The sequence below is a fragment of the Diceros bicornis genome, chromosome 8 (genome assembly GCF_020826845.1).
Source record: "Diceros bicornis minor isolate mBicDic1 chromosome 8, mDicBic1.mat.cur, whole genome shotgun sequence".
Classification (NCBI taxonomy): Eukaryota; Metazoa; Chordata; class Mammalia; order Perissodactyla; family Rhinocerotidae; genus Diceros; species Diceros bicornis.
Genome location: NC_080747.1, coordinates 71,108,831 through 71,124,079, shown reverse-complemented (window position 1 = coordinate 71,124,079; position 15,249 = coordinate 71,108,831). Strand labels below are relative to the sequence as shown.

General features: G+C 40.7%; 1 protein-coding gene across 1 annotated transcript in view; it reads right to left on the bottom strand.

Moving 5' to 3' along the window:
- The window catches only part of AFF1 (ALF transcription elongation factor 1), a 167,984-nt gene extending 154,191 nt beyond the window's left edge, over positions 1 to 13,793 (bottom strand). Inside the window, 2 exon segments of the mRNA XM_058547459.1 lie at positions 11,732 to 11,805; positions 13,545 to 13,793. Coding sequence (XP_058403442.1) covers positions 11,732 to 11,769 — 38 coding nt within the window. The 5' untranslated portion in view covers positions 11,770 to 11,805; positions 13,545 to 13,793.
- Positions 13,794 to 15,249: the final 1,456 nt, after the last annotated feature.

Sequence of the window (15,249 nt, the reverse complement as noted above, 5' to 3'; positions counted from 1 at the left end):
CCCAGGCACGCACCAATGCACCGCTTGTCAGGCCATGCTGTGGCAGGCATCCCATATAAAAGTGGAGGAAGATGGGCATGGATGATAGCCCAGGGCCAGTCTTCCTCAGCAAAAAAAAAGAGGACGATTGGCAGACATTAGCTCAGGGCCGATCTTCCTCCCCCACTAAAAAAATAAAATAAAATAAAAATAAACACTCTGCCCCATTTGGAAACCAACACCTCCATTCTTAAATGAAGGACGATTTCATATCTCAGTCAAGTGCTCACTGGAGGAAAGTAAGTTTCTGTCGGATGTTGAAAGATAATGCAAAATGAGAACTACAACTTCTAACCCTGGAGAGCTCGATTTATTAACAAGGCCACCACCTGACATCTGTGCAATGCTCTGCAGACGGTGAAGCGCTCTCTGAGAGAGCACGCGTCATCTCACTTCGAGGATGAAAACAGCTCTGATGGGGGCAAACCGGGGAGATTCTAACATCTCAGGATGGCCACCACCTCCATCCCTTGATTTTTAACTTAATTCATCTTTTTCCTGCCATCGCTCATTAGTTGCCCCTGTCCCCCTCCCTTCCTTTCTTGTCCTCACCCCACCTTCCACACCACAATGTAAAGACACCAGCTTTGTTCCTTTACTAGGAAGGACGCGTGTTACTTTGACCACTGGAGCCACGCTGCAGCAATCTCCCAGGATCAACCTTTTATCTAATACTCCTTCCTTTACGATGTCAGGAAAGAACAGTCAGCTACAGAGGATCTCGGGCCTGAGCCTCAGAGTTTTAAACCAGAGCTCAGAAAGTGTCTCCCCGCCTCCGGCGTCTGCAGAGACAATGCGGAACGGGGGTTAAGGACTTGGGCGTCTGGTGACAGAAGGAAGGTAACCTGAACATCTGCCACTGATGAGTCAGTTAACCTTCTCTTCACTTTTTTCATCTGTAAAACACAGCTTCATAGGGAGCTGTGAGACTGATATGAAATTACGTCTATCAAATACTTATTAGCACAAAATCTGGTCACTGTGCTCATTAAATATTAGCTGCTGTTAGCATCTGAACTCACCAAAGCAGTGATAACCAGGAGTGTCTCCCACATTCTCACCATTCCAGTATCACAGGGGAATGGAAGGCCTTACATACTCTCTTATCTATAGTTGAAAACACGTCTGCAGAAGGATGGCTTCTCTCTACCCACCAACAAGGGACATGCTCCCCTCCAGCTGTGACCTCTCCTCCTTTCTCAAGTCCTACAATTTGTTTGGAAGATACACTCAGAAGGTGATTACCAAACATTTGGAAAGTCAGTAAATACATTAGAATTCTTGGGTGCCTAGCACCTACTAGTTTCACTCGGGTTACAAAGGGACGTCTCTGACCTCTAATTGTTTAAAATCTGGTTAGGGCCTGGACCGACTGCAGCAAAGCAGCCAAGTGAAAAAAACAGCAAGAGATAAGCCTGATGGGGAGCTGGCTACACAGGAAAGGAGTTTACTGAAGGTGGACCTTCACCCACAGGGTGGAATTTAGAGAGCAATTTCCAAGCCTTGGTTCCACAAAATGCTCGATTCTTAGCATTAATACTAGCGTTTTAACAGTGCTGCTTTCAACATAAACATTGAACATAAAGTGTTCAAATACCATAATTTGGGTTAAAGGTTTTGATCATATGCAAAGCCCTGTATTACACAAGTAAAAGGAATACTAACTTTAAACATCAACTTGAAAATAGCCTTTGGACTTCTTTACAAAGTTCTAAGAATTGACTTTAAAGCTGACCTCTTTCTGCGCTGCACAGGAGTAAGAGAGTTTTTCTCTTGAAAGGAGTGTAAGCCCTCAGTCCCCCAGAGGAACAGGCTCAAAAATCCTGCCCTGTTCCCCCTTACTGCAACAAACCACAGCTGAACCCCGAGACCTCCAATTCTCAACCAGAAGGAAGACCCGCGGGGCTGGCCCAGGCCGAGCACATTTATCCAGTATTTGGGAGTCAGGGCAAAGCCGGGGTAACCGAGCCCATCTCCTTGTAACCTTAACAAAGATCTTCTCCAGCGCGAGCAGTCAAAATTCAAACGAAGAGCAGACCCACGCTCACCACTAGGAAACCCTGTTTTCTTTTAATTAAAAAAAATTTAGGGGTCATCCCTCAGCTTTGTTTACAAGTAATGAGTCCTGCAGCCCCCATTTATCACCCCTGGAGATTCTTTTACACTTTGATGTGAAAAGAGTCAGGGCCCATTGTAATTTCAACTACTCCAACAGCCGTCCTTTCATTTGCAAACGAAGCCCTGGCCCCCAGTAAGAACCAACTGTCAGAAAAAATTCATTGCCTTTCCTTCCAATGATTTATCAGAGATGGGGAGAGACGCTGGCTTTAAGACAACTTTTCAGAAAGGGTTCTCAGCACTCCCCTAGTACATTCCCAATCTTTGCTGGTTCTTTCTGCTCAAAATGCCCCTTTCCCAAATCCCACTGCTCATGAAAGGTGACCTTCTCTCTTGAAGCCATTCCATCTGGAAGGACTTGCTTTCTTTCTCCTTTAAGTTTTCACAGCAAGCCCAAGAGGCCTAACATTACCTATTGTTTAGGTGTTCTCTCTCTTCCGGGTACTCTCCAGAGCTAGGAATATACCAGCCCACTGACTGGCCATAACAGACATTCAGCCTTCCCAGTAATTAGGTCACAAGGAACCCGTTTTCCCCCATCTTTACCAGACGCTTACATTGAAAGAAACTGAGTATTAAGGAAGTTTTAAAAGGAGGAAGATTTAAAGATTTCTTCACATATCTAAGAATCCAAGGTGGTAGTCAAAAAGAGGAAGGACACAGAAGGACTAGGAAGATTTTTCAAGTAAATTTTAAAAATTAGAAGATAACATGCATTTTAAAAGTGCACAGCTCACACATGCATTTTCACAAAGTGACATACCCTTGTAACCTGCACCCAGATGAAATCATGGGACAATTCCCACACTCTTGGACTATCAAACTATTTTTAGCAAAAGGACTTCTCTTGACTCTAACGGGCTTTAGAGCTAACTTCCACTCTACAGGAAATACCTGAGAGAGAACTACAGAGATCCTCAGCCTCAGCACTACTGGCATTTAGAGCCAGAAAATTCCTCGTGGCGGGGGCCATCCTGTGCATTGTAGGATGTTTAACAGCACTCCTGGCCTCCACCCACTAGATTATAACAACTAAAAATCTCTCCCGACTTTGTCAAATGTGCCCCCCTCCAGGGGGTAAAATTATTCCTGGTTGGGAACCACTGGTATATAGCAACAAGTGAAACACATTAAGAGGAAGCAAACAGACAAATCCACAAAGCAGGACATACATTCAACTCAGCTTCCTTAACCAGTCAACCCTCCCCCACCTCCAAAATAAGTAGGGTAAGGTTTCTAGATTAAGACTCGAGAGACAAAACCTAATGTAATGTATGCATTTTGGTTTGCTTGAATCACGATATAAAGAACTTTAATAGACATTTTTAAACCATCTGGACAGTTTGGATATGGGCTAGTTATTAGATCAATCCAAAATGTTAATTTTATTAGGTATGAGACTGGTGTGCAGTTATGTAGGGAAATATCCATATTTTTTGAAAGAGATGCACATAAGGTAGGCAGGAGTGAAGAAAACAACACCTGGGATTTGCTTTAAAACATTTCAGCAAAGAAAAAAGAGAGAAAGGATAGATTTTTAAAATTGTAGCAGGGCCGGCCTCATGGCTTAGTGGTTGAGTGCATGCACTCCGCTGCTGGCGGCCCGGGTTCGGATCCCGGGCGTGCACCGACGCACCGCTTCTCCGGCCATGCTGAGGCTGCGTCCCACATGCAGCAACTAGAAGGATGTGCAGCTATGACATACAACTATCTACTGGGGCTTTGGGGGAACAAATAAATAAAAAAGTAAAATTGTGGCAAAATACTGAGAAATATTTAATCAGGGGAAAGGGTATGAAAGTTAATGAAATATTATCTCTACTTCTACTAATGTGTGAATGTCTCTACTAATGTCTGAATATTTCTATGATAAAAATTTTCTTTTAAAGTGAAGAAGAGAAAAGGAGAAAGATTAAGCAAGAACTATGATTAAGTCTATACTAAATTAGGTTATCAGGGCCAATATTAATTCTTTGTTGCTGCTACGATGCATAAGATTTCTCTCTTTCTCTCTCCCTTTAGACTCCCTCTTCCCCTTAACAAGAAGTCCTGGACCACTTCGTGTTTTCAACAGTTTTAATAAGACCTGTTCACTTAACTATATCTATTAACATCTTACCTATGTAAACATATACACTCCAATGTCTACAATTATAAAATCATTTTTAAACAAAAGCAACAAAAATGGTGGCACTCTGCACTGCAGGTTATGAAAAAGGCATCATCTGATGAAGGCATCAGAACATGCTGGTCAAAAGCAGAAACGAAACTGCACAGTACCTCACACGTTAAATGTTCCTTAGTGTAGTAATTAAAAATCTTCCCGACCCACACAAGCTAGTTACCCCAGCATTCCCTACAGTCTGAGTCCCACACTCAGCTGTTAACTTCTCCAGGCCTTTGCTTCCTCCAGTACACTGAGGCCGACTGCCATCTAATCTACAGGGTTATCATGAGATACAGAAAACAAGACTCAGATTCTGAAATAATGTCCTCCAGGCTTCTGAAAACACAGAGGAAACTGGAACAGCAATTCTCTTCTTCCTAACCCTGTTCCACAGACTCCAAAGAAGGCTGACTGCTACAGCTTCAGAAGAAAACGACTGTTATAACTGCAGTCCTCCAAAAAGAAGAAAAAGGGTCTTCCCCAAATCAGGATAGTATAAAATTTATATCCCTACAAAGAAGATGTAATCCTAAACAATTCAACTCAATGTCCCTCTTATCCACCACCATGGACCAAAGTCTCCCCTAAAATGATATAACGCCAACTGCCTGGACTAGTATCCATTATACTAAAGGCACTAAATAAATATCAATTCATTCTCTTCCCACTCAGCATTAGGAGAGAGTTCAGGGCTGAAGGCAAAGAGAAAAACCATATGCAAATGAATGTGAAACAGACCCAGACGCACACTGATTTATGAACTTAGAATAATCTGAAGATGACTCCAAACATAAATCTGCCTTACAAGAAAGCAATTCCACTCCTAAATATCTACCCAAAAGAAATGAAAACACAAGTGCAACATTATTTATAATAGCCAAAAAGTGGATACAACCCAAACGTCCATCAATTGGTGAACAGTAAACAAAACACTGGCATATCCATACAAAGGAACATTATTTGGCAACAAAAAGGAACGAAATATTGAAATACATGCTACAACACGGACGAACCTTAAAAACTTTATGCTAAGTGAAAGAAGCCAGTCACAAAAAAAAAAAAGGAAAAAAAACACACATATTATGTGATGGCATTTATACAAAATATCCAGAACAAGCAAAAGTATTAAGCAGATTAATGGTTGCCTGGGGTCTGGGGTAGGAATGGGATTAACTGCAAATGGTCAGCTGCATCTATTGGGAGTGTAACTCTGAAACTGGATTATAGAGATGGTTGCATAACAGTAAATTTACTAAAAATCATTAAATTGTACACTTAAAATGGCATGTAAATTATACCTCAATAAAGTTTTTTTTTTAAAGACTATGCGACTTGTAGAAATGAAAATACTACACAGCAGTGTTTTCTTATACTTTGTGCCTGACTTAGGATAACCCCATAGCCAATATTCAATGTATAACAGACCACACAGTAAAACTTGTAAATGTATCCATATGCCCTGCAAATAAACATGCTTGTGTGTTGTTTTTAAAGGTCTGTTTCCTCTATCTTTCTCCTTCCTATGGATGCTTCTCCTGGAGCACCTCACAAAGGAATCCCTTCCCCCCAGAAAGCTGCCTCGAAACAAAGCCTTTCCCTTCAAAGTAGAACTAAGGAAGCTACCGACTCCCCTGAACCCCACATCCTACCATCATCACCAGAGTGGTGGTATTAATCATTGACGGAGGATTTATGATGTACCAGACACTATGATAAGCACTTTTACATGCATTATTCTCCTTATCCCCATTTTAATGAGCCTTTAAAAGTTGAGCAATTTGCTCAAGGATCACCAAAGTGTCAGAGATCTAAATACAAGCTGCCTCCACACTCAAGCTCACTGTATCACACAGGTAATAATAGGTCAACTGGATTTTACTGGTGAAATTACTCAATATTTATACAATTTAGTCTTTTTTCCCCTAAAATTTAACTGTCCCTTTGGGAAATAACTAATTCTGAAAAAGATTTCCACGGGTCTGGGATAACACTGAAACCAAACGCCTTTAAACCCATCAAACTGAGTGACTCATCTTAAACTACATATGACAATGATACACACTTAACAGTTAGGAACAACTTTCTAAAATAAAGGGAAACAATGAGCTCTGTATAAGAAACATTATTGCACTTGTAAATCAGGCCTAAAACGACTTGCTTGGGAAATACAGGAAACCTCCCTGTTTCCCTGGTTCACAATTACAGGTGTGGATTATTTACAATGCCCAGGCCAATTGCTGTTTCAGGAAAACACGTCCTACAGCCATCAATCTCTCTAGTAAGCATCTGGAAGTTGGGCCCCTGATTCACTCACACAAAGAAAATCTGTCTATATAATAGGTGTTAATCAGCTTAACACCTTGTAGCTTCCTCACTAATTGAGGACTCTTCTCAATTAGAAGAGGTAACGTTATTCAGACTCTCCTGGGGAAGGAAAGCTTCCAGGACTACAGTATTATGATTCAGGGTTCACAAAATTCAACCCCTCAAATCTTCCCAAATATTGAAAAACATATCAGCAGATCTCCTAAAACATTTATAAGTAACCCCCACTTAACGGCAGAAAACAATAAACTCATATGTCCCACAAATCTGGTAATGCGGCCCAAAATAAAATTGCTTTCCTTTTTATATCATAATGTTTTCCCCTAATCAAGTAAAAGTTTACCAGAATGTATCCCACCTCTATTCTCTGGCTTCACTTACCTGGGCCCAATTTCAGAGGAATGTAATTCAGCACACACTTTGTAAAAATTAATTTTAGTTTCAGGATTCCAAGAAGAAAATGAGAGATTTCAAGCAATAGATACCAAAGAGTAAGAAGCGGAACATGTTATTGAAATGGCAGGGCCGGCCCTGTGGCTTAGCGGTTAAGTGCGCGCACTCTGCTGCTGGCGGCCTGGGCCTGGATCCCGGGCGCGCACCGACCCACCGCTTCTCCCGCCATGCTGAGGCCGTGTCCCACATACAGCAACTAGAAGGATGTGAGGCTATGACACACAACTATCTACTGGGGCTTTGGGGGGAAAATAAATAAATAAATAAAATCTGAAATGGCAAAAAGGTGTGTTCTCTTTTTCAACAAGGAAAAAGAAAGGTAATTAAAAACTCCAGAAAAAGTAAAAACATTCAAAGATGAAGCAATTTAAAATGTGGTGTGAATTTGCTCAATTTACACAGCTAAACATAAGAGTTCATTTGTCCTGATCAATATGAATCTTCTCTTTCAAGTGGTACTTGGGTGGCTTTGAACCTACAGAGGAGAAATGAAACCCTAAACACTATTCTGTTTCCCAATCAAAATAATGTAAATAATGCTTATTGGTTTTTCAACTTTTATTATCAATTTAAATACAAAGCTTGCAAGGGCACAGATAATTATAAAATAAAATGTGCTACCAATCTGGACAATCTAAAACTGAAAGTAGAGCTAACAGCTGGAAGGTAGGAGAGAGAGAAGTGGAAGAAAGAGTAAGGATAATTATGTTGGTGGGCCAGCCCCGGTTAAGTGCTCCCGCTCCACTACTGGCGGCCCGGGTTCGGATCCCGGGCGCGCACCGACGAACCGCTTCTCCGGCCATGCTGAGGCTGCGTCCCACATGCAGCAACTAGAAGGATGTGCAACTATGACATACAACTATCTAGTGGGGCTTTGGGGGAAAAAAAAATCTTTTAAAAAAAAGGATAATTATGTTATCATATTAGACTATGGAAAGTTGATAAAAAAATAAAAAATATTTAATATTGACTATATAATATATAACCAATATAGTATATTAATATAAAATACATAATTATAAAGATATTTGAATGTTAAAGATATTTAAATGTATGAAATAGAAGAAATAAAAATAACATAAACATCAAAACTGAAAAGAAAACTTAAGAGGATACTATATGATTATATCTAAATAAAATTCAAAAGCAGGCAAACAAATTCATGGTGGTAGAAGGCAGAATAGTGGTGCCCTTTGAGGGAGGTAGTGGCTGAAAGGAGACAGGAAGGGGCTTCTGGAGAGCTGGTATTGTCGCTTGATCGGTTACACAAGTGTGTTCACTTTGTAAAAATGCACTGAACTGTACTAATAATGTCTGCCCTTTTCAGTTTGTTATACTCCAATAACAATTTTTAGAAAGAACAAAAAGAAAGGGGAGGGGAAGGGAAGGAAGGTGGAGGGAAATGTAAGGGAGCTCAGATTCAGCATTCAGTGTCTAATGCTGATAAATCTGGAAATCACAGAATAAGCCTATTATTTATAAGAACTAAAACAAAAATTGTCATTACACATTACATGAATATTCTGTCCACGATCACGACTTCTGATAGCCCCAAGCAAAGTAACGGTTCACACCAGACTTCTATTTTGTGTGAGATTAGAGCAGCAGATGAAATACACATCTGTTTCCTTTAAAATATGCGCTAGTCCTGGATCAGTTCCACATGAGTTTGGTGTTTTTTTCTGTACTACTAAAAGATTAAATACCTATCATGATTAAACATTTTAACAAGTGAGCTATTGATATATATCAAAAATAGAGCTCCATGTAGGATTTCCCCTAGCTTATCACTTAGACTGGGTATTAAAATTAAAAGGAGCACACCAGGGAGGTGAGGAGCTGGAAAGATAAATGTAACAAAGAATAAAAAGAGTTCTGTAATTGCTAGAATGTAACTACAAAGGGCAGTTACCAATCCTAACTTAATAATTAGCAACAACAGGAAACATGTAAATAAATAACACAGTACAAAGTATCTTTTTAATCTTTCCACTGATAATGCTATCTTCTTCTACCAGAAATTATACTAGATACAATAACTAGAACTTTTTGAAAAATCATACCTCCACAAAAATCTTAAATTTTCACCAATCTGATATATTTAGACTCTTTTTGTAGGAAGACCCACTCTTAACATTCTATAGAATTCAACTCTCCCTAATTGATGAATTCAAAGGGACCTCAATCAAAATGCCAACAATAATTTTTCTAGAAAATGACAAATGACTTCAGAGTACACAAGGAAATGTGATCAGATGTGAAAATTCTAAAAATGAAAAGTAATGACAAAGAATCTGCCTGAATATTAAGATTTTATAAAAATACAGTGAAACAGTATGGCACCACTGCCAGGAGAGACAATCAATGGGACAAAAAGAGTTCAACAATAGACTCAAGAACATGATGGAATTTAGGCAAGGCACTCAAATCAGTGGAGAAAAGATAGATGATTTAATAAATTATGTTGAAACAATTGGCTAGCCTTTTGCTTTTTAAAAAAGATGGCTCAGGGCGGGCCCGGTGGCGCAAGCGGTTAAGTGCATGCGCTCCACTGCGGCGGCCCGGGGTTCACCGGTTCGGATCCCGGGTGCTCACCGACGCAGTGCGTGGCAAGCCATGCTGTGGCGGCGTCCCATATAAAGTGGAGGAGGATGGGCACGGATGTTAGCCCAGGGCCAGTATTCCTCAGCAAAAAAAAGAGGAGGATTGGCAGATGTTAGCACAGGGCTGATCTCCTCACAAAAAAAAAAAAAAAAAAAGATGGCTCCCCAACATCCCCCGGACTTTTTTATTTTCTCATTAATATGGAAATTTAAAACACCTACTTTGCACTAAAATTAATTACAGATGGACCAAAATACGAAAAAGTCAAAGATCTAAAATGGGTCACAAGTTAAGAGGGCTGAGCAGCTAACTAAACATGTGAATCCAGCTGTGTGGGAACCGTAGTGAACTGGAAAGCATTCGTGCTTTCCTCACTTTTTTTATATCAAGTCTCTCTGGGGCAAGCTGACAAAGCAGATGTCTGCAGGAGGAAATCAGGTGGGAGTTCTGGTTGACCTGTGGGCTAAGGGATCAACATCGTGGAACACCTGAAGAGTACTGATGGCATACCACTTGGGAAGTTCTGAATTAGAAAGCTCAGGCCTTGTCTAAAAGAGCAGTAGCTATTCAATTCTATCAAAGTGTTGCTATACGGCAACGCAAGCCCAATGTTGTTCAATTTGAAATTTTTCAAGAGAAGATGGAAGTCTAGATTGTTATACAAAAAACATTGGCAGATATATATTTTTTAGAACACTGTGAGGGGCCAAACAAAACCCATCTGTTGACCAGATCTGTCCCATAGGCCACCAGCATACAAGTTCTTATTTAAATGCAAAAAAATAAAACCATTCAAGAGCCAGCGGAGAGCACATGATATTATTTTCACAATCTTGGAGTAGGAAAGACCTTTCTAAGCACAATCAAAACCAGAACCCATTAAGGACAAGACAGTTAACTACATAAAAATTTAAAACTTATGTGTAACTGAACATTATGAACAAGCCTAAAGACAGAGGACTAGTATTCCCCCAGGCTCTAGCAGAATGTGGACTGTTGCAGCCTGGGTCACAGGTCTTTCTCTGTGGGGGAGGAGAGTGTACCAAGTTTAACAAGAGCACCACCAGGACCACCTGGAATAGAGGAAGAGTTTCCTAAATGAACCAGAAAGGGGGAGGAAGTAAGGAAGTATCCAGAATGGTCCAGAATTACAGGCACCATCCTCTATTAATAAATATTAGTTAAGTGTGAGTCTACATATCTCATAGTTTAATGTTTTTAAATATCTAATAATATAAATAAAAACTGATCAGTGATGTTAAGAATTCCGTTTGGGGCCGGCCCCGTGGCTTAGCGGTTAAGTGCGCGCACTCCGCTGCTGGCGGCCCGGGTTCGGATCCCGGGTGCGCACCGACACACCGCTTCTCTGGCCATGCTGAGGCTGTGTCCCACATACAGCAACTAAAAGGATCTGCAGCTATGACATACAACTATCTACTGGGGCTTTGGGGGAAAAAAATAAATAAACAAAATTAAAAAAAAAAAAAAGAATTCCTTCTGGATATCAAATGAGTTATTCTTAATAACTGCTTCAGAATGTTAACATGCTCCCCTCAACCAACAATGATCATGTAGCATATGCAAGAAGGCAGTTACCTATGTGTGCCAAGTTGGAGGGAGACATGTGAAAGTCGTAAAATGTAACTGACAGAATTCCCTCCTTCAAGGCTCTCATGATAAGGTGGATTTCACCATGACATTTGTTCCAGCACATGCTGAATATGTGCACATTTTCCCAAATCAGTGCAATATGGACCATTTTCTTGAACACAGAATTAGGATGCCGATCTAATATAACATCCACATTTTAAAGAAATGAGTTGAGACTCAGAGAGTACTAGATTTAAAGAAAACATGTAGCCAGTCTAATGGATCTGACTTCATGTAGAGACAACTGAAATTTTCACATTTTCCTGCACCAGAGAGTTTATAAGTTGCAAAAACCAAAAGGACCAAACTTATTCTTTGAAAAACAGATTGTAAAATTAAATATCGTCATCTTTGAATCATGGATTTCGTGGTTACCTGTTGCCACTGCTGTTGACTCTTTCAGTAAACGCCATTGCTGCCAGTCAGTGGAAAGTGACAAGTCTATTCATCTGAAAGAGAAACATAAACCCATAAATAAACTTATAGGTATGCATGATCTGTAAGAAATCTTATTGGAGACAGAATTCAAAGTTCTCATTTGTATTAAGAGAATGGTTCTTCACCAACTCCCAAGTTGCATGAACAATCCAGCTGACTTATATCAAGGGCCAAATTCTTCTAATTTTGAGGCTGCTACTCAAAGCCATTTCAGCAAGAAAAAAACGTGCACAAGTTTATCATGAGGAGAAAGAAAGGAAATAACATTTCCCCAGTGTCTACTTTGTGCCAAGCATTGTGTTAACTCCTGACATTTCATGTAAACATTACAATAAACTTGCAAGGTAGATACTAATACTCCATATCCTGATACCCGACTCCACTAATAGATAAGAAGACTAAAACTCAGTTTTAAGTAATTTGCCTGAGATAACAGGTTGTGTCAGCATACTCACAAGAATCAAAAGAGAGAAAGAATATGCACGAGAAGGGAAACCAACATTGATTTTCACATAAGAATTCAACACAACAAAAAAGTGGGCCCACAAAGAGTCAATCTTAAGATTTTACTTCTACTTTTAAAAGGTACTTAATCTCCAAAGGAATTCTTGAGCATTCTCTCATAACAGTACTGCATTAAAAAAAAAAAAAAAAAAGTTGTTATCCAACCTGGGCAGATGGCCTTGGTCCTATCTTGTGTATGTCTAGAAACAGCCTCTCTGTGGTTAACACTATCAACAGCTGTTTCCTTTTCCCTTTCTTGTATGTATTTGTAAATTTACTGCACTTATCCTAACTTGCTTTAAATAGTTTCTATTTTTTCAAACATCCTTAAGGCAAAGAGTATGTTACTAAATTATATCAGTAAAGATTTAACAAACTATTTGATACAAATGGAAACCCTACATTAAATCTGTAGCAATTTTAGCTTGCCTGCTATGTCTAAGAGGCTAACTGTTATACTGTTGGCTAAGGCTGAAACACTGAATACAGTCCTTCAGCTCTACTCTGACTCCTGATAAGGCCTTTTATGTCACCCTCCATAAAGTTAAAATTGCTGACTACAATGTTTCCATACTAGTAGATATTATTTGTCACTCCATCTCCTCCCCTGAAAGAATGCCAACATGGATGCTGCAAATATTCTAATTAACCTCAAGCTAGTAGAGCTAAGTTTTTCTGGGTCAAATGTGCTTTGAAGTTGGACACTCCTCCAGCCAACTATAGTGGCCCAGCAAGTTTCCTCAACTCCCTAAACTCAAATGACAATCATCCCTCTCCCTTACTCGCTCTCAAACACACTTTTGTTACTCTTTCTCCCCGGTCCTTTCCCCCTCCCTCTCCCCTACACCCCCGCCCCCATTATTGTCTCTCTCTTTCCCCCTACCCTCTTTCTTCTCCTCCCCAGCTTTTGCTGCTCTCTCACTTTCTCTCTCTTGACAGGCAGGGCCGGCACACAGTAAGTGATCAACAAAACAGTAGGCATTAGTTTGGGCATGAATCTTCCTAACACTGTAAAGGCTTCTGAAGCGTCTGTGATGGCAGTCCCCCACACGACCCTCCCAATGAAGATGCCCCACTCCTAGGGCTGGTTGCTGGAGAGTGAGGGGCAGTGAGGGAGGAGGCCAACCTTGAGAGAGTGGTCCTGAGTTCATTCATTTGTTCATTTACTCACCGAGCCAACAATTTTTCCTGAGCATCTACTCTAAGACAGGTACTGAGAATAAGAGTGAAGGAAACAGACTCTTACCATGACTGAGCTTACAAACCACAGGAGGTAAGCAAAGATGAAACATAATATATAGATGTTAGACATTAAAAGGCGCTATAGGGGCCGCCCCGGTGGCGTAGCGGTTAAGTGCACACACTCTGCTTCATCGGCCCAGGGTTCGCAGGTTCGGATCTCAGGTGCAGACCTATACACCACTCATCAAGCCATGCTGTGGCAGCATCGCACACACAAAAACAGAGAAGGATTGGCACAGGTGTCAGCTTAGGGTCAATCTTCCACACCAAAAAAAAAAAAAGATGCTATAAAGAAAACAAAGCAAAAGTATAAAGTTCAAGGGAGAAAATAAGGTACGGTGTTGCAATTTTACACAGGGTGGCCAGAAAATGTAACATTTGAGCAAAGATTTAAAGGAAGCGAGGAGTCGGGGCTGGCCCCGTGGCACAGGGGTTAAGTGTGCACACGCTCCGCTGCTGGCGGCCCAGCTTCTGATCCCGGGCGCGCACCGACGCACCGCTTGTCAGGCCATGCTGTGGCGGCGTCCCATATAAAGTGGAGGAAGATGGGCACGGATGTTAGCCCAGGGCCAGTCTTCCCCAGCAAAAACAGGAGGATTGGCATGGATGTTAGCTCAGGGCCGATCTTCCTCACAAAAAAATAAATAAATAAAGCAAGTGAGGAGGAGCAAGCCACGTAGATCTATAGTGAAAAATGGTTCTAAAACTTTGGTGGATAATGATGTGTCAATGTAGGTTCATCATTTGTAACAAATGAACCACTCTAGTGGGAGGTGTTGATTATGGCAGAAGCTGTGCATGTCTGAGAGCAAGGAGGTCTATGCGAAATCTCTGTACCTTCAGCTCAATTTTGCTGTGGACCTAAAATTGCTCAGAAAAAAATGCCTGTTTTTTAAAAAATGGTCCTAGAGACTGCCAAGTCCAAGACTGAAGAAGTCAGCTGAACCCCTGGATCTCACCACTGGCTTCTGGCATGGGTGGGTGGGTGGAGTACTAACGGAGAGTGACATATTCTCTGAGGGATCTGGCCCCTGGGCGCAGCCAGGGACACGTCTGTACAACTCGAATTTTTAAATTTGCTGGGAGGCACGATCCCTTCCACAGAGGCAGGGGCAAGGAGGCTGCACTGCCAGATTATTGACTGTTATCTCAGTTATGTCTCACAGAAAAGACCAGATCAGTCCATGAAAGGCTATTTAGGTGCTGATGTATGTACGATTTGCCTAGCTGTCTGGAGCAGCCATACAACTTAGATACAAGGTTAGGTTAGGTCAGAATGAAAGTCTACAGTAGTCAGGTAATTATTATCCTAAACCACTGCGAGGAAAGGAAATTAGTATATGCTGCAGTTAATCTCTCCTTCAAAGAATCATTCTTAAAAATATAGTCACATGTGTACAAGGAGATATGCAATAAAATATTGTTTATAATAAAACTGGTAACAACCTAATACATACCAACATAAAAATGGCTAAATCAATTATGATACATCATAGTGAGATACAATGTAACATCAAAAAGAATAGGTTCATCCACACAAGATGCTGAACAAAATGTACATGAGCCAATTTGTTTAAAAAGAAAACATTTTATTTTTATATTTATGCATAACACACGCGTGAGCACGCACATATACCCAACTGTTACTGGTGGCTTCTCTGGAAAGGGGCACTTTCACCCCTTATTCTGTATGCTATGAATCCTTTATT